The 25,829-nt window shown below is 33.2% G+C and overlaps 3 protein-coding genes across 8 annotated transcripts; 2 read left to right on the top strand and 1 right to left on the bottom strand.

Annotated features, from left to right (window-relative positions):
* The first annotated feature begins 3,266 nt into the window (after positions 1–3,266).
* On the top strand, positions 3,267–5,690 carry LOC105112808 (ferredoxin, root R-B1-like). Its single transcript, XM_011008670.1, has 2 exons — positions 3,267–3,482; positions 5,028–5,690. The coding sequence occupies exon 2, from the start codon at positions 5,036–5,038 to the stop codon at positions 5,486–5,488; it is 453 nt and encodes a 150-aa protein (XP_011006972.1). The 5' UTR covers positions 3,267–3,482; positions 5,028–5,035; the 3' UTR covers positions 5,489–5,690.
* An 8,145-nt stretch (positions 5,691–13,835) lies between these two features.
* Positions 13,836–18,056, top strand: LOC105112795 (glucan endo-1,3-beta-glucosidase 14-like). Of its 4 annotated transcripts, none has more exons than XR_839830.1 (5): positions 13,836–14,038; positions 14,760–15,796; positions 15,893–16,023; positions 17,008–17,446; positions 17,562–18,056. XR_839830.1 is itself a non-coding variant. In XM_011008652.1 (3 exons), the coding sequence occupies exons 1-3, from the start codon at positions 13,972–13,974 to the stop codon at positions 15,947–15,949; spliced, it is 1,161 nt and encodes a 386-aa protein (XP_011006954.1). In that variant the 5' UTR covers positions 13,836–13,971; the 3' UTR covers positions 15,950–16,379. The 4 variants fall into 4 exon arrangements, 1 of the variants encoding a protein (XP_011006954.1); XR_839829.1 differs by having other exon boundaries at positions 17,008–17,460; XR_839828.1 differs by lacking the exon at positions 17,008–17,446.
* Positions 18,057–21,442: 3,386 nt separating this feature from the next.
* LOC105112777 (probable calcium-binding protein CML48) lies at positions 21,443–23,974 on the bottom strand. 3 transcript variants are annotated; one of them, XM_011008621.1, is made up of 6 exons: positions 23,657–23,974; positions 23,362–23,618; positions 22,846–22,892; positions 21,961–22,136; positions 21,841–21,859; positions 21,443–21,741 (listed from the first exon to the last, which is right to left on the bottom strand). In XM_011008621.1, exons 1-6 carry the CDS (start codon positions 23,782–23,784, stop codon positions 21,631–21,633), a joined length of 738 nt encoding a protein of 245 aa, XP_011006923.1. In that variant the 5' UTR covers positions 23,785–23,974; the 3' UTR covers positions 21,443–21,630. The 3 variants fall into 3 exon arrangements, with proteins under 3 accessions (XP_011006923.1, XP_011006939.1, XP_011006931.1); XM_011008637.1 differs by having other exon boundaries at positions 23,362–23,577; positions 23,622–23,973; XM_011008629.1 differs by having other exon boundaries at positions 23,362–23,589; positions 23,628–23,973.
* Between the last annotated feature and the right edge of the window lie 1,855 nt (positions 23,975–25,829).

The raw sequence follows: 25,829 nt of genomic DNA, 5'->3' as shown, positions 1-25,829 counted from the left end.
GAATTATATAACTAGCCAACAAAAAAAAAATTCAATATGAATTTTAAAATAAAATAAACATTAAAGAGTGACAAGTAAAATATGATAACAAAACCAACATTTATTAAAGCCATAGGAGTGTTATTATCAGTCTTGACATGAATACAACAAAAAAACACACAAAAGCAAAACATAATGAATCAACAGATATATAATTTGAAGCACTAGGATCTAAAATTTATTTAAAATATGACATATCTGAAAAACTATGAGATAACTAACTTATAGAAAAAGAAAGAAACAAACATAGCTTATGGCTATAAAAAAAGAAACTTTTAAAATCACTTAGTCGGAGTATTAGAATTGGTAAAATGACGTGATAAAACTAAGGTTGTAATATTAGACTGGTAGTTAATAATCTTGAAGTGGTCTAAAAGCATTAGATTTTGATTAGTTGCTAGGTTTCCAAGCTTGAGATTGCTTTTGTGATTGATTTTGCTATCTAAACCTACAATACTAGTTGTTTATAGAAACTACACTTATTGAAAGTAAACATTATGTAATTTTTATTTTGATAATTAGAGAGTAATTTAGAAGGTAATGTGAGCACAAAAAATTAGAAGTAGAAATAATTTTGTTTTTATAATAAGACTAAAGATGTATTTCTTCAATTAATAACTCACTGACAATTGAGTCAATATAAAAAAGTGGAGAGCGCTGTAAAATTGAACTTCTAAGTCTTTTAAAATCACTGCAAAGCATCATTAAAAATTATATCAATCGTTGTTGTTTTTACGAGCAATATAGGCATCATATGCTTTTCATTTTACTGATTTTATAAGAGCCAATTAATCTCAAAGATCTATCATAGCATAATAAAACTCCTAAATACTCATATTCCTCCGGCGAATAACTCGAATGTCATTCTCCAATTGATATTGTTTTGCAAAATTTGATTGAGCGAATAACCATTGCAAATAATTCAAAATTTTTTTATTGTCTTATACTTTATCAAATGTGTATTTATGAAATGCTTAAGAGAATTGTAAAGTCAAGTAATAATTTTTGTATTGTTTGCTTCCTAGACATCTATTAAGGTAACACAATCCTTATCAGTATTTTTAAGTTTCACTGAAGTTCCACTAACATATCTCCATATCCTTTTACCTTTTACGAGAATTTCTTATTATATAACTCCAATACAAACAATTCTTTTTATTCAACCTAACATTTACATGTTGAAGTGAATTGTCTCTTTTAGTAGCTATAATAACAAAGAAAACCAAAACAAAAAAGAAAGGTAAATGAAATATAAAATTGTAAAAATAAAGAAAAATGAAATACAGATTGCAGAAATTGAATGAATACCCTCTTGAAATTGTTTAGTCACTCCATATAAAAAAACATGTGTTTGAGGTTTAGTCTCGTCCTATAAAATCCAACTCTAATAGTATGTTAAACAATCGAAAAAAATATAAAAATAAAAAAAGAAAGTCAGGGTTTTATTAATAATGTATAATACAATTAAAATAATTAAAAGGAATAAGTTTAACCTAAATATAAAGAAACTATGTATATAGGTTAAACAAATGAAACTAATATAAAAATATAAAAACTATTTTATCTTTAATAAACAATAAAATAAAATAACTTTATATTTTTTAATAGTTACCATGTAATTAAAAAAAAGACTACAATCCAGAAGCGCATGATAAGTACGACAATCTCTCAAAAAAGTTTTAAAGAAGTTGGTGGATGTGCAATTCTAGCCTTTAAAAAGATATTTTTTCTGTGGTTCATATGCGTTGAAGACTTTAAAACTTGGAAAGAGTTAAACATTTGTGTGAAGAAAAAAAAAGGCTTGACCTAGACTACATGCATAAAAAGCTTGCCCATTGGAAGTGACCTTGTTTCTTTGAATTGATAATAGCTATATTTGCACTCGCACGTAAAGATGCAATGAGATCCCATAGCCAAGTGAGAGTTAGAGAGAGTTATGTATTGAATATAGTGAGTGTAAATCACTCTTTGTACCTTGAGATTTATGTGAAAACTCCTTGTAATAAATAAATATAGATTTGTTGATGTGTATAGTTTTTTTTTATGAAACTCAAACATTAAAAAAAAAATATCAACATGAGATAAAGGAGTTGTTCGAGAGTTTTCCCGTGTTATTAAACTCGATTTAAATTAAGGGGTAAACTTGATAACTCGTATATCTATTTATTATCTAAGTTACTTATAAAAATTATAATTAAATAGAAGTTAATTTGATTGGATATAATCGATTTAATATGCCAATTTTTAATTTAAATTATCTGGATAAAATCTGATTTGATTATTAAATTTTTTTAAATAATATTTTTTAAAATTAATTTAAGTTATTCATCGAACCCGTAAAATATATTTTAATTTTAAATTGAGTTTAATAATTTTGTCTGAATTTCAAATAAATACTATGAATCCAAGACAACCGGTCACTATTTGGGCATTTATAATATTATACTCAACCAGCCCATTAGGTATTTTATAAATGAGTCCAATATTATATATGGACTTTTCATTACTTATCATTTCATAATTTTGCAAACCAAAAAACAAATTATAAAAAGTAGTCATTTATTTTAAATTATTACTAAAAAATGATTAAAAAAGTTTGATGTTTTATTTAAATTTTTAATTTAAAAGGATATCAGAATCAACTAATACTAAAAAAGAAATATTTTTTAATTATAGAATGTTGGATTTGATTCAATGACAGTGTTTATCATTGAAAAACATTAAAAAAATAAATTTAATCATTAATGGAAAGGTAAAAGGATGTATTGAACATGGGATTTTGAGATTGCGGCCATAAACGAAGTTGACCAAAATTTATTTATTTTTATTTAAAATTAATATTTTTTTATATTTTTTTAAATAATTTTAATATATTAATATTAAAAATAATTTTTTTAAAAATATATTATTTTAAAAATAATTGTTACAACACTTTTAAATATTTCTTATAAAATTAATTAAAATATATTAATTAAATAAATTAATAATTATTGGTTGGCTCGCTTCAATTAAATTAAGAGCTTGTTTATTTTTTGATTTTAAAAAAATTAAAAGAATTATTTTTATTATAAATTAATATTTTTTAATATTTTCAAATTGTTTTAATATCTTTATATTAAAAATAATTTTTTAAAAATAAAAAATATTATTTTAATTAAAATATATTTTTTTTAAATTATTGCTCCTGTACTTCTGAAAAACATTACAAGAAGGATTCAACTTGCCTGGGTTACTAGTATTTGGCCCGTGGTGGAAGAGCTTGGGGCATCTGTCTCTTGTCTTTAGAGTCGTTCTTCCTTTCAGAGATCCCAAAAGCCACCATCAGCACGTCTTCTACTAATATAAATACCACCACAACCCCTTTTCCTCCGCCACCCACCCCGTGCCTGCTCTCTACCTCTAACATTGTATCCTCCCTCTCGTGTCACCACCACCCCGGCAAAGTAAGCTCTCTTTTCCCTTATAGTTTTTGTTGTTTTGTTTGGTTCTTTTTCTTTGATGTGATGTAGTTCTTGATTCGTTCTTTTATCTTGAGGGTAGATAAAACATGAAACGTATGTATCTTCCAGGAAGTGGGGACTTGTCTCTCTCTCTCATCTTGTTTTGGTCGACAAGAACAAAACAAGTTTGTATCTTTGATCAACGTTTGGCTTATGTTTTTCGCTTTTGCTTTCTAAACCTTCTTTAAGAAAAGAAAAGTTATTGAAAACAACATGACTGTTACCTGTTTCATTAAAAATTTCGGATGGTTTCTTAACTAGCTAGGTCTAGGATGTTGGGTTAGTCTTGAAAATTCCTGTCATTTTGGTAAGAAAGGGAAAACTGAGAAACTGGGGATTCGAAAGTAGCATCAGTAGTTTGAGGTTATAATTAATCAGGGACAATTAGAGTGTTTATCTCTTGCTGTGTAACCTCTGTAAATTAGGGGTTTTTTCCAGCTTTGAAAGTGCTACTCTGAAGTTTTTTAATTTTTTTTATCTTAGAACAAAAGGAGACATCTTGCTGGTATTTTTTTTGTTGTGAACTAATTTATGTGTTAACCTACTCTGTTTACTAATTACTTCTGTACGCATATTGAGCTGATAACTATATTTTGATTTCTGGGTTGCTTACGATATTAAGACCTTTTCAGTTTTTTTGTTATTGCTGCTAATTTTATTTTTTTTAGCAATGAGCTATGGATTACTGCTTTCGTGGTCTAAAGGAACCCTGTATGGTATAACGCTGGCCTTATTCTGGAATAGTGATTTTTGGCATGCTAACTAGCTTTGTGAACTTTGATTTTGGAAAAAAAAAATCTCTGTTAATTCTCTTTCGAAGTTCATTTTTCCAAAAATGAGAAATCTTGATTTTTACATACTTTATGTTCTCTTTTTAAATGGTGGAGCCTCGAGTGAAGAGCAGAGAGCCATTAGCTTGCTCTTCTCATAGTGCTCCAAACATGAATTGCCTTCTTGTTGTAGGAATGGATGATTTGGTTCCGTTTTGTTGTGGATATAAGTGAGGCATACAATGTTGGATTTAAACATGATCTAATCTTATACTTGAGTGTGTTAAAGAATCCATGGGCCAGGGGCAGGGAACAGTTTTTCATTATTTTTTTTTGGCTCATTCTTAGGATTCCCTTGCTCGCTACTTTTGAATTCTGATCTTTGTTGCTTTGTCCATGCAGAATGATGCAGCTTCTTTCGCATGTTAGATTCATTGCATGTTTGTTGCTTTATTTTTGTGGTGCTATAAAAATATATAAAACCCTGTATGAAATGGCTGTATGAAATGGCTGTTGTTAAAAACTGTCAATGAAGATTCAACAGTGGTAGTGTCATAAAACATGGACATTGCTCCCCTTCCTGCACTTTATTTCTTTAGTTGGCTTGATGAAAAGCAGTGCTTTTAAATTCCATGCAAAATGAATGAAACCATTCAATTATTAGTAATATTGAAACACCTCATTAACCAGCTGACAATTTCTGGTATTCTGCATATAGGAGCACAGATGACAACAGTTACCGTTTCTTCCCAAAGCCTGCTCAAAGCTGCACCCCTAAATCTGTTTACAAGCACCATTGTCAAGAGGACATCCTCACTGGGATCAGTAAAGAGTGTCTCTAAATCATTTGGCTTGAATTGCTCCGCCAACTACAAAGCATCAATGGCAGTATACAAGGTTAAAGTGATTACACCGGAAGGCGAAGAGCATGAATTTGAAGCTCCAGATGACACATACATCCTAGATGCAGCCGAGAATGCAGGAGTTGAGCTGCCTTATTCTTGCAGGGCTGGGGCTTGTTGTAGCTGTGCTGGGAAGTTGGCATCAGGTTCTGTCGACCAGTCTGACGGTTCTTTCCTTGATGAGAATCAAATGAAGGACGGTTATCTTCTGACTTGCGTTTCCTACCCAACTTCAGATTGTGTGATTCACACTCACAAGGAAGGTGACCTTTGCTGAGGTCTTTTGCAGTCAGAATTGAATAGGGACGTAGGATTTCTGTGATTGTTATGGATCATTTTGAATCTAATGATGGTATTAGACCGCCGGGGACCTTCCTCTCCGTAGTGACTTCATGTTCGTTGTTTCAACACCAAGAAGGATTGTTTTACACTGTATTGCAGTAAATAAATAGATGTTGAAATGTTCCCAGCTCCCATTATTTCTTTGTTAGACACCATGGAGAGGGTGGGAGGGTAAAAAATCCATGTTTCTTAAGTTGTAGTTAAAAGAAAAAGTCGCTAATACCAGGTTTGTGTCTCGTTCTGATTTTACTCGCGCTGTATTGAGCCACATAAAATGATAGTCGATCATACCAGGAAAACCTTGTTGATTCTTAAGAACAAACCAATTTCTAAAGTCGCTAATACCAGCTTTGTGTCTCGTTCTGATTTTACTCGCACTGTATTGAGCCACATGAAATGATAGTCGATCATACCAGGCAAACCTTGTTGATTCTTAAGAACAAACCACATAATCTAGCTAAATTCATATTAATTTGATCCTAAATAATTTATATATAATACCGAGCACACAGATTTAACAAACACCAAACCGGTGAACAATTCAACTAGGATTGGTGGGGTACGCCAGGCCAATGCTGTAGTGCAACGCAAAGGCGACGCTCGAGAGCCCCAATAGCAAGCTATTGTAACGGACCCTTCCCCTAAAAAAATTAATTTAATATCGTGTGAGCCATTGGCCCACGTATCAGATATTAAACTGATAAGAACAGATACTACACTTGATCTTAGCCAAAAGGCCGAGAAAGGTATGAGTGTTAACGTGTCGCGCTTCTCTTTTTATATCGTACTTCCACACGCCTTTTTTCACTTCTTCCGATGTGGGATATTAAAAGCATGGAAACACGACAATAGCACTAGACGGCAGCAGTCACCTGCCAGACTCTCATCAAGATGCGAGAGAACGCACGATTTTCTCAGATCAAAAGCAAGAAGGTGTGCGCTTTGCCTTAGCTCAAGATTCTGTGGCTCACATCTCCTGATAGAACTGGATGTTAGACATTAACATCAATATCTGGGAATCGAATGCTTCACTCCTAGGGTGAAACAGATAACAGAAACTTGTGATGGGGCAGCAGGAAGTTTAGTTCCGAACCAAATGGTGCTATGGGTCTGAACTTTTGTCTCTTGGGATGTTTAATAGCTCATTGATGTTAAGATTCTGCTACTGTTCGCCATCTTTAAGCATAATGGTGCTCAAGGAGTTTCGAGTGTCGGTGGAGTTGCTGGAGTTGTGGTTTTACTACCATGGAGACTTTCATTCCTGCATAGATGGTGTGCTTGCGTCTGCTGCTCGTCTCTTTCCCTAAGTCGTGGATTTTGTCCTTTGTATCCTTCTTCCGTTGACCAAAAGTAGGAAGCAACACCATTTCTACACAGAGAATTAGTGGATTACAATTACAAAAGCTACTATAAAGGAGGAAAGCGCAGATATCCATTGAACTTCTCATGAGAAAACAACACACGATGAAGAATAAAGCACCTTCTCATTTTTTCCTGGAATTAATTAAAGATTAATAAAGGTGATGTGATGAGAGTGAATTATTTACGAGAACAGGCTAGCCACCTCATCGCTTGATGCAAGAGAAGTAGACAATTAACCTGGACTGATCAGGTCTTTTGCCTTGTGGCTTTCTATTATAGCTAGGAAGTTGATGTTATTCACCTTGCTTTTACTTCTCAAGTATTTGGCGTGTTGCTCATCGTTGCCCAATATATAGTCACCCTTGCCAATCCAGTAATTTCCCCATCCTGTAGTTTTAATTAATTTCCTTAATTACTCGTGTTTATTGAACATTTGACTTATGTTTTTGAGAATGAACATTTGTGTTCTTGAAAATAAATTAACCATGAAATTTAAATAAAACTATGTATGTTTTACTTATTATTATTAAAGTTCTTTTTTCCCAACAATCTTCGAGTATTTCGTTTTCAAATCCCATTTCCAAAGTAAATTCTTAACAATAAATTCGTAATTATTCTCTTAACCTCTTAAATTTTAATCTCATATTCATATCTAGGTTAATTTTTTTTTTATATGCACTTAATCCATGCAGCAAATATGCCATTAAAATTATTTTTATCCCATATTTATTATTATCAGGAGGAAATGGGCGCTTTTACTTTAATAAAAATAAGGTTTAGAGTTTACAGTCTTTAATTTTTTATTATATACGTATTTTCAGAATATTTTTTTAAAATATCATTATAATTTCTTTTTTTAAAAAAAATATTTACTTCCGTTTATCAAATCTATTAATTATTATTTTTAATTATCAATCATTAATTACTTCAACTTACCAAATATTAGGAACTAAATATCAGCCATCTAAATATCTCGATTAAAAAAATTATATAGCTGTCCAACTATTTAGATATTTTAAGAACATCATCAATTTCGTGGGGGGTGGCTGATGAGAGCCAGCGTGCCATCGTGGTGCGAAAAGACTGAGATAAACAAGAATCTTCATCAAACTTTTGACAAGAAGACACGTCCAGAAGACGTTGGAAGAAGGCTAGACCAGCTCCTCCCTCTCTGTCAAAAGACATCGGATCAGGCTGCAGCTGCATCAAAGTTGGTGCATTTTTTATTTTTTCTGAAGGAAGGAAAGTTTACCTTTATGGGCTTGAAAAGGACCAAAAGCACGTCTTCGGGCTACCAATTTTGGACACCGACCCTTTGCATTTTGGTCACTGAAGTTCTCGACTTTTCCCCAACATTTTCAGAGATTGGGCCTGATATATGCGAGAGCCGAGGGAGGCACCATGACCGCTCTGTTTCTCATGATTTCTGGGTGTTTCTGTTGTCATCTAATTCTAAATAAAGAAAATTGCAGATATGCGTCTTGACGTTTGATTTTCCTTGAAATAATTATGTAAATGAATCTATCCTTCTTTTTGCAAGCAGCAAAATAAACTCTATCTAAATCTTACACTCCATGTCATAAGATTGGTGCATGTCTCAAAAAGGTTGCCACTTTGCGTTTTCATTTTGGGAGAAAAAATTTAAAAAAATCAGAATAAAGTTTTAATTAGTTCAATCACATCACCAACAAATCTTATGAAATTGATTGAATCAACTTCTAGTTATTTTTTTATACACCACTCGGGATAGAAGATGAGTCGACCAGGTCTATATCGAGCCAAGTTTAATATCTATATAAAACCTAATGCATCAAATTCCACGTCTAGGAAACATTTGATTGCTATAAGTATCTCCAATCTGTAATCCTTTGTTGGTGGGCTATGATTAGGTCTTGATGCAACGCTCGCTAGTGAAGCAAAAGTAACTCTTCACTTTTTTTTCAAGAAACTTGCATCACAAACAAGTCTTGGTCCATGAATCATCCATTCACGCTTGATACTCCATGTCATGAAATTGGTGCATGTCTCAACAAGGTTGCCACTTTATGTTTTCATTTTGGGAAAAAAAATTTAAAAAATTTAAAATAAAGTTTTAATTAGTTCAATCCAGTTATAAATCTGTTCAAATCGATTGAATCAACTTCTAGTACACCACTTGGGATAGAAGATGAGTCGATCGGATCTATATCGAGCGAAGTTTAATTTCTATATAAAACCTAATGCATCAAATTCCACGTCTAGGAGACATTTGATTACTATAAGTATCTCCAATCTGTAATCCTTTGTTGGTGGGCTATGATTAGGTCTTGATGCAACGCTCGCTAGTGAAGCAAAAGTAACTCTTCAATGCTTGTTATGATTAGTCGTGGTATGTGCAAGCTGGCCCGGGCATCCACATTAATCTAAAAATAAAAAAAAAAAGTAACTCTTCACCTTTTTTTCAAGAAACTTGCATCCCAAACAAGTTTTGGTCCATGAATCATCCATTCACGCTTGACCTCGCAGTGCCCACAATCCAGTATATATCAGTTGAGCGTCATAAAAAGAAGAAATCGACTCATCTTCCTCTATATTCCTCACTTTCCATCAACTTTTGAAGGAAGTGATCTCTATTTTGAATGGACAAATTAGAAACCCTCTTTGTTGAGGTTGTTTGTGGTGACTAGATGCCTCGCCATTTTCCCACATTGTTCTGACTAAATCATTGTAGGCTTCCGCAATCACTTGTTGTGAGCAAGTATTTCCTAGTTTGTGTCGCCTAATTTCATAATTGTCTGATAAAAAATAAAAAGAAAACGACTTGTCTTACAAGGACCACGCAGAGATCTAATATTTAATTCGTAACTTTACCTCCTATTTGTATAATTCAGGTCATTATTTATATCTTTTAAAGATTTAGCTTTTTGTGAACATTTTAGAAAGCATGGATATAAAACTCCAACTTCACCTGCCAACAAGTAAACTGGTCTGGATTTACTTAGATTCAGTCAAAACTTATTAATTTTTTTTAAAAATAATTACATCATTTTAATTTTTTTTAAAAAAAAAAATAATTACATCATTTTAATTTTTTTAAAACAAGATGGTTACCTCTTCTCACTTATGATTTAAATTTTATTCAAGATCAAATAATTAATCTCTTAGTACAATGAAAATGCTCACAGATGTTTTTTTTTTTCGGGTACAATACAAAATGGAGAATAAAAAAAAGCTTTTTTTTTCTTTTTTGACAACAGTATGTTGTTAATGGACACCATTACACGTCAGATGATCATGTCTTAAGGCTTTGGATTGTGGTACTCTTACGAGTGTAGTTGTTATTGTTACTCCATTTTTAAGACAAAGAATCATTATTAAAGTGGTAATGATGCAAGCTTATATATGACTTAATCTATACGTGAGCTTAATTTCATTAATTCAGTGCTGTTAAAACATGATCTGCAAGCTTATGACTTACTCCATTTTTAAGATAAAGAATCTTTAATCTAAAGCATATTAAAATAATTTGAAAATATTAAACAAAATTAATTTAAAATAAAAAAAATACAAATTTTTAATTTTTAATTTTTTTAAATATTACAATTACATGAAAATAAAGAGACCCTTCATGTAAGTTGTTGGAAGTTGACACTACTACCCCCGTAGGACCTTGGTGGGGCAAATCTGAGGTGACAAGGCACGTACAATGGCCTCCAAGGATGGAGGAGCATGGCTCCCAGCTTTGACAATTTACTTTCCCATTAAAAAAAAAAAAAACAATTTCGTTTTTGCTTTTCGGTGTGAAACAGAAAAAAAAAATCATTTTCAGATCATTCAATAACTTGTGATTTTATTAAATGAAAAAAATAATATCATGACACGTGCAAGTCCTGAGGGTGAGCCGACCTTCGAGAGCGAGGAAGCCGCATGATGGACGGTGGTTAACACGTGCACTGTACTAAGATCCGCGTCAGCACTTAAATTATTTAATAATTAATGATAAACTATATCTTTACCCTTATAGATTCAACAATGCTTCACTTATATCCTCGTAGCTTAAAAGTCTCTAATGTCACCCTTGGTATTTCAAGTAAATTCCAATTCTGCCCTTAATCACTAAATAACTAACAAATATGTGATTTATTTCATCTGTTATTTTTATTACTTTTTCTCCTTTTCTTTTCAAATTCATTATATGGCATAATACTCCCTCGAGATCATATTAAATGTTTTTCTTTTTTATTTTTATTACATGCTTTCACTCATTTCTTATTATTTTTTAAATTTACTCAGAACAAATATTTATTTATATGTATAAATATAGTTAGGGGTAAATGTAAAATAACATTTTATTAAAAAAAAAATAATAAATTTTTTATTCCTAAAAACTTGTAAAAATGCAAAAAAAAAATTTATTCCTAAAAACTTGTAAAAATGCAATTATAACGCTTGATATGACATCAAGGGAGCATCTCACCAAAAAAAATCAAGCATCAAGTTAAAAAAGCATAAGCTATTTGATTAAAAAGGGATAGCATTGTAATTGTCAAAAACTATAAGGACAAAAACGAAGTTTACCTGTGTTCTTATCTCATTGATTTCGTTATCAGGTTTCTTGTCTCCCCTTCTTGGTGGTGGGCCCTTTGAGAAAAAGCCACTTTATCTTCTGCCGGCAGATAAGATGATACTTCCGGACAAAGGACCCGATTGAATCAATCAGCTTTTTGTGAGAATAATCCCATGCTTTTTTTTCTCCCTTGCTTTCACTATTAATCAATAACGAGATTCTCCGACCGACACTTGTGGAGGTGCTGTTTGTCAAAGGAGGCGTCCCTTCCGTGTTTTAAACGGAGTTTTGCATTTATTTTGAGTGTTTTTAAATTGTTTTTTTTTTATATTTTTAAGTTATTGTGTTGATTTCAAAAATAAAAATAAATTATTTTAATATATTTTTAAATAAAAAATTAATCCTGAATTTATTAAATACTTTACAAATTCAGTAAACAAGTAAAGTACTGCAAAAATAATAAATATATACATAAAAAATTAATTACAAAAATAAAAAAGCCCGTGCTAGAATTACTAGGCCATGATCCTTGAGTGCAAATTGAAGCAACCATCACTTGAAGTTGTTGTAGAGATTACTGTTTGTTTATTGACCAAGATCCTTTAATTCGAAGTTGTCTCAATTTAATAATATTTGGAAAAAAGAAAAACACAATGGAAACTTATTGCCATAAATAAGAGAAAAATAGATATAGATTAATGAAATTCTTGGTTATTTAATGTATTAATTAGAAATAAAAACTAGAGGCGTGCTGTAAAGCATGTGTTTAGTTTATTTTCTTAAACACTCATTGACTTTTCGAGATCTCCAATTATATTAGTTTATAAAAGAGATGAAAACGTCTAATTTTCGTATCTTTCGAGGACCAAAATAAAAAACTTTTTGTCTCACTTTCACTCATTGAGAAGCTGTTTGGAACATGGTTCGTTTTTAAAAAAATTTATGTTTTATTTTTATTAAAATTTAATATAATTTATACATTTTAAATTGTTGTGATGTGCTAATATTAAAAATAATTTTTTAAAAATAAAAAAATATTATTAATATATATTTTAATATAAAAAATTATTTAAAAAATAGTCGTTACCACACTACTAAATAACACATTTTTAATTGTCAATAACAAATTCTAGTCAAGTTCAAAGGTGTACATACATGTAATAACAATTATTTTTAATATATTTTAAATTTAAAAATATATTAAAATAATTTAAAAACATAAAAAAATATTAATCTTTTAGATAGGCGGCGATTTTGCTTAATTTCTTGCTAGTACAAGCCGGTTATCTTGTCGCCATGGATGATAATCGAGAGGTATTCGTCGTCGTCTTCTTCTTCTTCCGGTGGTCAATAGCAGGCTCTTTTACGCATCTTTTAATTAATAAAATGACTTATCGTTATTGAACTTGAGAAAGGGAGCTGCCGCCGATCGTGTTTCAACGGCCAGCCCCCACCCCCATGTACATGTATAACCTTGTAGCTCGTGAAGTTTAAGGTCAAAGCTAAACTCTTTCTACAACGACGGGTGCACATGTGACACCGATGATACATTGATGGTCCGACAATCTCAAATCCCGCCCTTAAACTTTCCGGCCATGGATATCGAGACCAATATCACAGGCTGGCGTGTACAACTCAGCCTCCAAGCCATCATATATTATGCTGGAAATGTTCGCAGCGCCTTCAATTATCCATCGCCCATGTGTTATCGCATCATCCATCACTGTTACAGCTAAATCTCGCGTCTATTCGTGCCAGTAGTATAGTTATCTGAACATGTCTGGAGTTTGACATGGCCACCAATCTTAATTATTATATTATTCAACCAACCAACCTTCTTACAATACTGTTCCAATATTTTCTTTTAATAAGATCACATTGTTCTATTTAAGTTTCGTCAAGTTAATATTTAAATCAATTTATATAAAAATCAGATTTAAACTAGGCTTCACATAATTAATAAAATATCATATTAATTTGTCATGTTAAATCAAGTTTAATAACTATAAAACAAAATATTTTTTCTCAAACCTTTCTTTGATTTAACTCGTACTAAAGTTTATCCTCATAATTTATAATTTTTAGGATTATAGAATTACTCTTTTGATTCAGATGGTTAGAACTTCAAGAAAATGGCAAAAACCCAGAAACCAGTTCATAAATCCACAGGATATAATTCTCTTGGTAAATCCAAGAAAATAAAAAAATCACGTGGTAAATTTGCAATGACCATGCGGTTAAAATATGATTAGGTGGAGACTAGTTTTACACGTGTCAGGAGACAAGTGGACCTTAAGAAAAATTTATTACAAAACATGAAATCTAGTGGAGCTTAGAAGAACTGAGTTCACATTCTCATACAAGGGTGAAAGAAAACAAGAAAGAGCCACACCGCTAACTCTGTCTCTACCCCAATGCAAAACATTGTATAAATATAAGCAACTATATAGTTTGAGCCGCTGCTTTGTTAAGGGTGTTGGTATCTCTTGGATGGCCTTGGTTTAACCAAGATGAGATCACTTATGGCCAGCTGCTTTGTTCTTACTCGTCTTCTTTTCTTGCTTCTCACTCTTTCAGGTTAGTTCTTTCTTGTTTAAACTACCCTCTGCATGCATTGTTCTGCTTGTTTCCCTGGAAACTTCGAGAAACGAAAACACAAGCTTAAGCTGTTGTCTTGGCTTCTCAATTGGGTTATTGCTTTACATACACTGCATGTTCAAGCAAGAAAACGAAGTTCCTCGACTCTGCAATTGCTACCATTATTCAGAAAACTTGTTTCTTTCCCATCTGGAAAGTCTATGATGAATTTAGAGGGATTTTTCTTGATTCTGTATTTCTTTTCATGATTTCCTTTGATGAATTTGGAACTGAAATCTTAATCTAACTGCAGCTTAATGGGAATAATTATGAATTGGAAAAGCAAAGATTCTATTACTTGTTGAACATTCATAGTGGCATGTAAAGGTAGTAGAATTTATTCTTATTTGATTTTTAGACTGAAAAGGCTTTCCTTTTCATGTCACTTAGAATTATTTAATTTGTTCTATTTTTTGTTTTTGTTCATTTTTGAAGCAAAGTTCTTTTTTTTGCTCCATGTGGGCATATTTTCTTCAATATATTTGAATTTTTAATCCTAAATAGTTTTTAATCCTCAGATTTTCCTGCATTCTTCAATTATGTGTTATGATATTTGATGATTCTTGCTCTTGTTCCTTAATTCCTTGCTTTATCCTTCATGATTGAGTTTCTTCAACTAAAAATTCTGTTTTCTACTCTTGTTTTTCACTCTGTTTCTCAGATTCAGGTGTCAGGGTCCTTGGTGCTGGGCTTGGAATTAACTATGGTCAGATTGCCAACAACCTTCCATCTCCCTCTCGCGTTGCTGTGATGCTTCAATCCCTCAATGTCAGTAGGTTAAAACTCTATGATGCTGATCCGAATGTCCTCCTTGCGTTTTCAAATTCAAATGTTGAGTTCATTATTGGGCTCGGGAATGAGTACCTTCAAGACATGACTGATCCCATCAAAGCTCAAAATTGGGTTCAACAACATCTTCAACCCCATATAACTCACACCAGAATCACCTGCATCACTGTCGGAAACGAGGTGTTCATGAGCAATGATACACAGTTATGGTCAAATCTCCTCCCGGCAATGAAAATGGTGTACAACACTCTCGTTAATCTTGGATTAGATAAACAAGTGATTGTCACCAGTGCACATTCTTTTAATATCATAGGAAATTCTTACCCTCCTTCATCCGGGACTTTTCGGCAAGATCTTGCCGAATACATCCAGGCAATCTTGAATTTTCATTCTCAAATCAAGTCCCCATTCCTTATCAATGCATATCCTTTTTTTGCATACAAGGATAATCCAAACCAAGTATCTCTAGAATATGTCCTTTTCCAGCCTAACCCAGGGATGACAGATCCAAACACAAACTTGCATTATGATAATATGTTGTATGCTCAAGTAGATGCTGTGTATGCAGCGATTAAAGCAATGGGGCATACAGATATTGAAGTTATGATTTCGGAGACAGGTTGGCCATCTAAGGGGGATCCTAATGAGGTCGGATCGACTCCAGAAAATGCAGCTCTATATCATAGTAATCTGTTAAATAGAATTCAGGCGAGGCAAGGTACACCGGCAAAACCATCTGTGCCGATAGACATATATGTTTTTGCGCTTTTTAACGAGAATTTAAAGCCCGGTCCAACATCTGAAAAGAACTATGGACTCTTCTATCCTGATGGTACTCCAGTTTACAACAGTGGATTGCAGGGCTATCTTCCTGGAATAGTTTATTATTCTTCGGCATCCACTATAAATGTAAGTCATATTCTCTCTTATCATTACTGATGCATGCCTTAAATATAATCAACAATGAATTTAATCTCATATAATGCATTTTAAATGATTCTGCAGGAATGGTCTATCTTCAGCATGGTGATCTTTGTTATGTCCGTACTTAAGATCACCTGAATGTTGTGCAGGGAGGGAGAGATAAACAACAAAAGCATCACCCAACAAATCGCACGGCCACGAAAATTTTCAAGGTGAGATACTAGTTCATTTTGATTGAAGGAGTGACCGTTAAATTCTGAAATGTTCATCCAAATTTTCGAACTCGACTACTTGGCCTGCATATTACCTCCCTTAGAATCGGATGACTTTCGGTACTGTTAGATATTCATGGATATAGTGTTGGTTAGAATAATCTACAAATCACAAGGTTGAATTCTGGAATCATGTAATGAACATTTAGGGTCTACAAGGTAGAATCCACCTGAATCTGATGTTTCCTACATCGAGCATCCATCAAGTGGATGCTTTGACATATTTTCCCTGCTTCATTGAAATCTAATTCTGCTATTGAAAAAAAAAAAAGGTAACGGGCCATCATCGTCCTCCACTTGCAATCATGCATGTGAATCTTTCTCAGCAAAATTCTTGTTATCTTCAACTAGACAAAAGTCCAAACCTGCTTCTGTCAGGAAAAGAACCTGCTAGAGTCCGGGTTTCAGCATCTGTTTTTTCACAATATTTTTTTTGTTTATTTTTTTCTGAATGCTCCAAAATGGACACCTCACCATTTTTGTTCTATCTCCGAAGACGGGTATCTTTCTGTCCACACCTTTATTATCTCCATCTCAAAAGAGAATTTATTGCATCAGCAATAGTTGGAGTAATCCCAGGCCTGTTTCAAGTTCACATCAGGAGGCCAAACACGGCTGTCTAGTGAGAGCCTTTTCAGACTCCATGAATAGCAAAGGGTGGTCTGGTCTTTGATCAAATTAAAACACTGGTAAAGTTATTCTAGCATCACAATAGCTTCCTTCCAACATGTCCTTATCACCTCCAGGTCTTCAAGAATTCGAGTCCAAGTTACTTTCTCTGCTTGATATTTTTATCTCAGAAAGCTAAGAGCAAACGACTCTTTAGGTTTTTAAAGGTTTTTTGAAGTAGTTTTGTTCCTAAGCCTGTCTTCTGGCTTCAAACAAAAGATTAACCCTAAGACTTGTCCTTTTGGTGAGTGCAAGTTTTATTTCATATTCAACATGCGATAGCATCAACCGATACTTGAGCATAAAGTGGGCTGGTGGCTTTCCACGTCATGGGCAACCTGCCTTCACATTGGATACCTTCTTGCATCAGCAGTGGCCCCAGCAAGGATAAGATTGGCAGATCATAGGCGATTCCACTTGGCCATTCGATAGAGTAAACTAGCTAGCTACCACAACGTTTGATTCCCAGCAAATATTTAATGAGCTGCTATTGCAGAACCTACCAAAGCTCTCTCTCGATGGTCCCAAATGCCAGGAGACTAAGAAATCCAAAGTGGTTACAGATAATACCTATTGGTTTGATCTTGTTTGGTACTCAGATACCATGTCATGTTGAGGAAACACAGAACAAGTTGCGTTAGCAATTGGCTTCTAATGGCAGTCGCATCCATAACACGTCACCCCACCAGCAATGGTGGGCTGGCAACAGTTAATTATGATGCTCACAGCTTTTAATTACTAACTTCTGGTGTTATCTAATCTATTGCTCAAACACATGGCTAATATACTGCTACAACATCTTTATGCAGGGAGAGAGAGAGAAAGAGAGTGGCAGCAAGGGTGGTCTTGTTTCTATCACAGCCATATGACGAGAGAAGTTGTTTCTCAATATCTTTACCTCAATGGTCTAGCAAAGCATCTATACAAGTTTCATGTGTACTAATATTGAAGGAATGGCATTAATCACATACATACCAGGATGTTGTATATATCCTGTATTGATAGTTCATCTATGGACATTGATTATAGAAAATTTTGTGGCAATAAGGTGGAGATTAAGATAGGCCTTCTTCTTTCTCAGAAAAAAATACAAAAACATAAATAAAAAATCAAGCAGGGTTCTTAAATTCAAATTCTTACTCAAATGTCTAATGAAAAGAAACTTGGTGGAGATGTTTAGGGTTCAAATAGTTTTGTTTTATAGATTTTTAGAAGTAATTATTAGTAATATTCTTGTGTATACATCACATGGTTTATTGGTTTCTCACCTTAATTTGTTGAAAATGAATTATCTTAACCTGTTTAAAAAGGTATTTTTTTTTGTGTGTAAAAATTACAAAAGACATTAATTTACATATTTTACAACAGAAATTTATCCTATTTTTATCGAATTTATCTCACATCTACCTTAAAATCTCCTGCATTTCAATCTTCAGATGGAAGAGAATTTTTTTTTACTAAATTAATTATTGAATTGTCACCCGAATTCCAAATCTATGATTGACAATGCAACATGAAAGTAGTATCGAAAATATATCTTACCTATACTAAACCTCAGAACAAATATATCGAAAAAACAAGTTATTTAAAAATACATAACATTTTATAATTTTTAGAAATATTATATTATTTAGAATTAATAAAATTAAATAATAGCTCAAAACTTCTCATTAGTAATTATAACAAAAACAATAATCTATAATACTCATTACATTGTTAAAATCCAAACTAAATTAAAATAAAGTAATAGTAAAGTATCTAAGATATTGAATCAAAAGTAAAAGGAAAATCTCGCAAAACAAATAAGGCATGGCTATAAAAATTGAAGAAGCAGGAACACTTGATAAAGTCTACTTGCTAACATAGACTAACATGGCTATAAAAATTGAAGACAAAATTGAAGAAGATAAAGTCTACTTGCTAACATAGACTAAAACTTGAAATAATATTAAAAATGAGGAGCAAGTTTAACCAACTTAATAAAAGAATAATATTTAATATATATTTTATATATTAATAATTTACAAGTCAATTTATCTTGATATAAATATATATAAGTATATTATCATAAAATAATAAAATACATGTTAGAGATTAGATGACACTCGAAGATAACCACTGTGAAATGAACATTTACCACAGGTTGATATCTCTCTCACCAGTTAAGTATACAGAATATTATATATACATAGACTAACTACTCTCTTTTAGTATAGAGTTATTGGCAAGTCCTATATTAAAGCATAATAAATATTCGCATAATTACTAAAGTAATGTATATCATATAATTTAGTTTAATAGAATGCGAGTACAAATTCAAAAATAGGTGAGTATTCAGAGAATAAAGTAATATATATAAATTTTTAAGAAATTAATTAGTTGTACTCATCATATAATCAACGTACATATTATTTATATTACATGTATATGAAATATCTTCCCACTCACTCAAAAAAAATAGAACTAAAAAAAATATCAAATGAAAAACTAAAAAGCATAGTTTTTAGACCCGATCTGGTGGCTGACTCGGTCCAAGGCCCGAGTTTCAAGTTTTGACTAGGTCACTAGGTTTTAACTGGGTCACCGGGTCAATTTTTTTAAATCAAAATAACATCATTTTAGTAAAAAAAACAAAAGTCAACGAGTTGCAACTAAGTTTTTGACTGGGTCTTGTCGAATCGCCAGGTCATATCGGGTATTTTCATCTTTATTTTTTCTTCAGCCTGGCCCGATTCTAACCCTGGATTAACCGATTCTTGGGTCGACTAGTCGACTTAGGCCGAGTTTCAAAACTATGCTAAAAAATCCTATTGAGAATTGTTAGCGAAATTTACAACAAATATACAAAATATACTAAAAAAACAAACCAACACAACACAAATAAAAGATTTCAATGCATAAGAAAAAACAAGGTTTAGTCTTCTAAATTTATGGACTAGAGTGATAATTTTCTAAAAAAAGGGGACCAAAACTTAATTTTATCAAAATTAGAGGACCAAACTGCATATATATAACCATACTGAAATTTCACCCATAAACTATCCTCAATTCTATCTAGAACGAACCATGAACCGAACTATAATTTTTTTAAAAGTTCAGGGACTAAAATGTAAATTCCTAAAATTGAGGGACCATATTTCAAATAAATTATTAAACTGAGATTCATCATCTTGAACTTCATAATAACACTTCCCCGAGCCCCAAAATATATTTAGGGATCAAATTATAATTTTTTCAAAGTTTAGCAACTAAATTGTAATTTTCATAAATTAAGGACCAAAATAAAAAAAATTCATCTTCAATCTCAAAACTATTCTATTCAGATTTTTCAACAAAGTTGAAATGAATTTCTTAACTAATAAAAATTAATTTAAACAAATCAACTCATAAACTTTTTATTTTTAATCATGGATCCAAAATCAATCACTTAACTTTAAACTTCTAATAATTATGAATCAAACTTACTAATATAAACTTTAAATCCTTATAAGTCCTAATATCTTCTTTAATCCTTTTATAAATAAACCATAATTAAAAGTATAGAGAACCATTTACTTACTACTTCTACTTTTATTAAAAAAAAACTCAAAATTAAAAATTAAAATCCTTAGTTTAATGATAAAAGAATCACGGTGGTCACAAAAATTAGAAAAGAGAAAACAATTCTCTTGCAATCTTTTTTTATATACCTAGATTAACTTAGATTGACTTTAATTTGGATAAAAAATTTGGGTATACATGATTATTGAAAGAAAAAAAATTCTGAAACCAAATTAATTATTTTGTAAGGTTCTTTTGATTCTTTAGGTAAGCAGTTACTATTCAAGCCTGTAGAATTGAATTTTGATGGCATTACAGCACGACCCACTTGGAGTTTTAGAATATTTGGTAGTGAGAGTGTCAGGTCCCTACATTTAAACATGCATTGCTTGCAAGCAAAACCCTAAGTGCTTACTAAAGCCTGAAACTATCAAGGATCCCAGTTTGTGTAAGAAAGATTGCACTTCTTTTTGTAACAGCCAGCTACTGCAATTACAATGAAAACTATTCCAAGCTATGCCTCTGAACTTCCTGTTCTTCTTCGTAATGTGTGAATTCTGAAGAAGGTTGTTGAACCTTAAAACAGGGGGGAGAACAGCATCTTCAATTCTTTCCAAGACACAACTTAAAAGTAGGCGGATGATAGAGTACTATTGTTGATGTAATGATTAACCAGTAGAGATGATTCTCCAAGTGTACCAATTGCTGACAGGATGACTAGGAAAAAAAAAATACTATTGAAATCCCTCTATTTACTAACGGTTGTAGGATTTCAGAATGCAAGCTTATCAAAAGTAAAGATTTCAAAATTCAACCGTCTTCCAACCAATTTTTTAGTTTCTTACCAGGTTTCAGTTCTATTTCCTCGTTTCTATTCAATTTAAGATTGAATCAGATGAGGGCACCATATGGCTGAAAAGTGGATATCTTTACAGGACAGATTTAGCTCATCTGCAGCCTGCCAGATGAAGTGGTGTGTCAATTTCAGTGACTTCAAGTTTTCCATTCTGAGAAAAACGCTTGAATCATTATTCTGAGGTTGCCCATCACTGTTTTCAGATTTGAATTAATGTCAATGCTGATAGAGACACAGCCTGATCAGATAGCAGGTATATTTACAACAGGCAATGCTTGGAATATAGAATGGGCGGAAAAAAAATTCAGATTTTTGCCTTCATTTCTCAAACCTAGCTCAATTTACATAAAAATCATTACACACTTGGCACTTCTCAATGTACAAGAATTTTTGCAAGTGAAATGCCACAAAAAAACAAATGAATGGATGAATGAATACAAGAATTATCACAATCTAATAGTAGACAAAGAAAATCTTGATGATCAGTCATGTGATACAAGAAATGGAATGACCATGGACATGAATTCGTTGTAATCAAACGACGCTGTGCCGGTATAACCCTTATCCTTCTCCTTGAATTTTTCAGTCAATCCCTGAAATCACAGCAGATTCACAAGCTCATATCAGTAAAAACCAAAACAGAATAAAAGGAGGAATGTAACAAGTTTAAGTTTGTAGGATTATGGTCTCACCTTCAAAATCACCCCGCACCTGCAAGTCAAATACAACAAAGCAACAAGTTTAGTCAAATCAGAAGTCCCAGTAACAAAGAAAGAAAAATGCATACAAGAGCATCGACATGAAAAACTCACTCGACAAAACTGTCGAAATTAAGCTCAATCTTTCTGCCACTTCCTTCATCGTACTTGGAAATTAGAACTTGAAGAACTGAAGATGGTGTAGCAAGCCCAATGCCATAAAGAGCATCCCTCAGTTCAAACAAATCAATTTTACCACTCCTGTCTCTGTCATATCTCTCATATATGCCCTGCAAGAAAAAAAAAGTAAATTCTCCCTTCTAATGGCTGAAAGCATGTCATATGATAGCACAAGAAAATAGTGCCAACAACGTATGCAAGAACCTTCAATTAGGTTGCATTGATAAACTAATGTGGTCCTCCAGCGATATAAAATATACTCCTCTCCTAGAAGTAGAGGACAGGCCTTAATAACTTTGAGCCAATGGTTCATCAGCTAAACGAAAAGGACTACATCATTCCAAATTTATTTATTTAGAGTTCTAAAGCAAACTTTTATCTTTACTTTTCCCTCTTTCTCCCATCATCCTGCATTAATGGTAGATTCTACGGAAAGCTAACATTTAGTAGATTTGCCATATCAGTAGCAAAAAGCTTTAGTAGTAGATGTTGCTAGAAGAGTTTCAAACTTTGTGATTTACTTCTGCAGCAATTGATAATAATAGTTAAGAAGTGCATATGCTTATGAGATAAGTGAGAATCAGAATAACTGTGAACGTAGGCTACCATCAAATAATCCACCAAGCTAATTCAACTAAGTTTCACTGTCAATTTTCCTACAAAACCCAAATTAGCTTTCTTCCTCCATGTTTAACCTTTCCTCGTTGTTATAACTTATGAAGAATGAAGAGCATGAAATGTTTCTAAACGCCTTGCATTCTCAAAGGCAATGTAGATGAAGGAAATATGTTTCAAGAGAAATAAGAAGAGACTGCTCACCCTCCATTGACCAAGACAACTCCATAAAGCAGCAAACTCTTTGGGCCCTGTATCAGAGAAGTACAGCTAAATCAGTACATAGAATGATGCCAACAAAGTAAAAGTAAAAGACATCATTGCAAGGGAAAAGAATCAAAGCATTCTCTCGCTGCCAAATTTGAACTGGTAAAAAAAATCAATCAAATAGAAAGCCAAAATCCAATCTTGTTCTGAAGTCAAAACTCAACCATTCACATGCAAAATTAGGCCTAAATAATTCTTCAAAATTGAAGCAAACAACAATTCAAGAACCAATTTTTCTAGTACAATATCTCATCAAATGCAGTCATGGGTCATGAATTAAGCCATAAATGCAATGCAAGAAATGAAACTTTGAAGCTGTAATAAGAAATCAACATGATAACGTCCAGTGGGCCCATGTAGCTATTAGCTCACAAATTATTCTACAAAATCAATAAAAATCAAGAACATCAATGAAAACAAAGCCCCAACAAAAGAAAAGGAAAAAAGACTAACCAAGTCGTAGAGAATCATGAGGATTCTTGAAGAGAAACATGAGCAACCTAACAGTCTTAATATGAAACCTTTGATAACCAGAAGAAAGAGCTTGTTGCAACTCATTTTCATTAATAAATCCACTCCTGTCTCTATCAACCATCTCAAAGCTCCTAATAACATCCGGAGAAGTTCCTGGAGGAAACCCTGAGTGCCCATATGAATAACCACCACCACCACCACTAGTGCCCTGCCCATAATAAGACTGCTGCTGTTGCCACTAGTACCCTGCCCATAATAAGACTGCTGCTGTTGCTGATGGCTGTAGTTACTTGGATAAGAAGTAGTACTGTACGTTTGGCCTCGCTGATCATAGGACTCAGGTAAAGATGGTGCAGAAGGTGCATAAGATGATGAGTGAAATATTTTAGAGAAAAAAGACATAGTTCTTGATTCAAGAAACGCTCGAAAAGGATACCAGAAAGCAAGTATATTTGTATTCAAGAAATTATGGATTTGAGAGAGATAATTGCAAAGACGAATTTTTATAGGGTAAAGATGCTTGTCAGCTTTGCATTTGCTTTTGCTTTTGCTTATTGGCTTTGGTTACAGCTTGCTTGCTTGCTTGCTAAAGTTACAGTTGAGGTTTGAAAATGGTAATATATATATTGTTCAAACTTCAACGTAAGCGCGTAGGAGAAGGCGATCAATCTAGGAAGTTCCCAAAGGCGGCATTTTTTGTCGTGCTGGGGTCTTCAAAGTCAGATAAACCTGCCCTCAGGGCGGGCGGGAATGGTCTACTTAATATTTTAAAAAAATAAATTAAAATAATGTTATTTTAATATTCTTAAAAAAATTAATGATTTTTTTATTAATTTTTAACTTGGTTAAATTGGATTTTACTCCCTTCCAATTAATTATAAAACTTAATCCGAGTTAAATTCTACATCAATTCAGTAGACGGATTCGGTTTCGTGGATAACCATGTTCTTGAAAATTGAATAATCGGAGGTAGGCAGAAAGGAAACCTTTATGAGGCCAATTCAACGTGTTGACCTGTTCCATGCAACAATCGTATCATCACATACCTGCTCATGAGATGCGACGGTGATCATATGGTGAGCTCATGGCCAGGGCCTTTCCGGTAAGTAAAAACCCCCATACAAATCCAGTCCAAAATCGAAGATGAGCCCAGTTGTCACCGAAGACAACTTCATTCATCTCCAATGGCGGGAAAACAAGAAGACCCAGAGAGAGGGGGAGAGGGAGATGGAGATGGAGAAAGTAGTGGCAGAAGCAGAGGAGCTGCCGAAGGCTAATGTGTGCCGGATGGTGAAGGATGCTCTTTCCTGCTGCTCCCCTGAAGAGTCTGAGAGCCCGCATTTTCATCCACTATCTTTCCGCCATGTAAGCCCTAAAATAACCCCCACAAATTTAATCCCTTTCATCTTCCCAATTTTAGGGTTGTTTTCTTGGAATTGCGCAAAAAATTCGAAATTGAGGGTTTTTTTAGGGTCTAATATTCTCATTTTTACGTGCTTAATTAGGTCTCAGTTTGTAATAATAATTTTGAGGTTTAGGGCTTATGGAATTATTTGGGATTTTTTGAGCTAATTGTGCTATTTGTATGCAAATTTTCTTATGCTGTTTGAAGGGATTTTCGTTTATTGAAAATGGGTTTTGTTAGTTCCTTTGTGATTAGGGCTGCAAAACCATGCTTCACTTTGCAGCTTCATGGCATATACAGGTCTGGTGTGATCAATTAGATGGCGAAGGTGTTCGTCTGGATCCAGAGATTTCTATAGTGCGAGATAACTGATGGAGTTCTATAGAATTGCAAGAAGGATGTCATAAAAACTTTCTGACAAAGAATTCATATGTTTTCTGTGCTGCTGTATAATTTAAGCGGTGGAAAGAAGATAGGATCATCAGAGACCAAAGAGGTGCAGAAGAAGAGGAACACGGAAGAGTCATCGAAGAAAAGTGGAGGTAAAAGCACACCAAAGAAAAGGGACACCACTAAAAAAAAAATGATGCTCCATGATAATGTTCGAGCAACATAATTCTTACCTGCTGCTCGAAATCCTAATCTATCTTAACTGACAGCGTACCAGCATCTGCACTTCATAGCCTGAAAACAACTCTTACTCTTATTTCTTTCCTCTTGTGCTTGCTAGAGAACTCATCTGTAGGCTCCATTGCCTTCTCTTTTTGTGAAAAAGAAAATGGAATATCATGTCACTGCTTGCTCGATGTAGAACCTTGCCTTGTCTCAGTTGATTTTCACGGCAATGTGAAGGGATGGTCATGGCTCGCATACACGGGTACGACCTGTTATGGTTATAATCCCTTCAGCTCTGTGTTTGGCGTGTGGATAGTGGAGGAACGTTTTGCTAGGTGGAAGTTTCATTGGCCATTTTCTGCCATGAAAAACACAGATCCATGCTTTTCTCAGAAGAAAAGGCGAAAGTGATTATAACAAGTTGCCA

Source organism: Populus euphratica, unplaced genomic scaffold (assembly GCF_000495115.2).
Source record: "Populus euphratica unplaced genomic scaffold, PopEup_1.0 scaffold5.1, whole genome shotgun sequence".
Classification (NCBI taxonomy): Eukaryota; Viridiplantae; Streptophyta; class Magnoliopsida; order Malpighiales; family Salicaceae; genus Populus; species Populus euphratica.
Note: the sequence above shows the minus strand (reverse complement) of the source record. Positions and strands in the feature narration are given on the sequence as shown.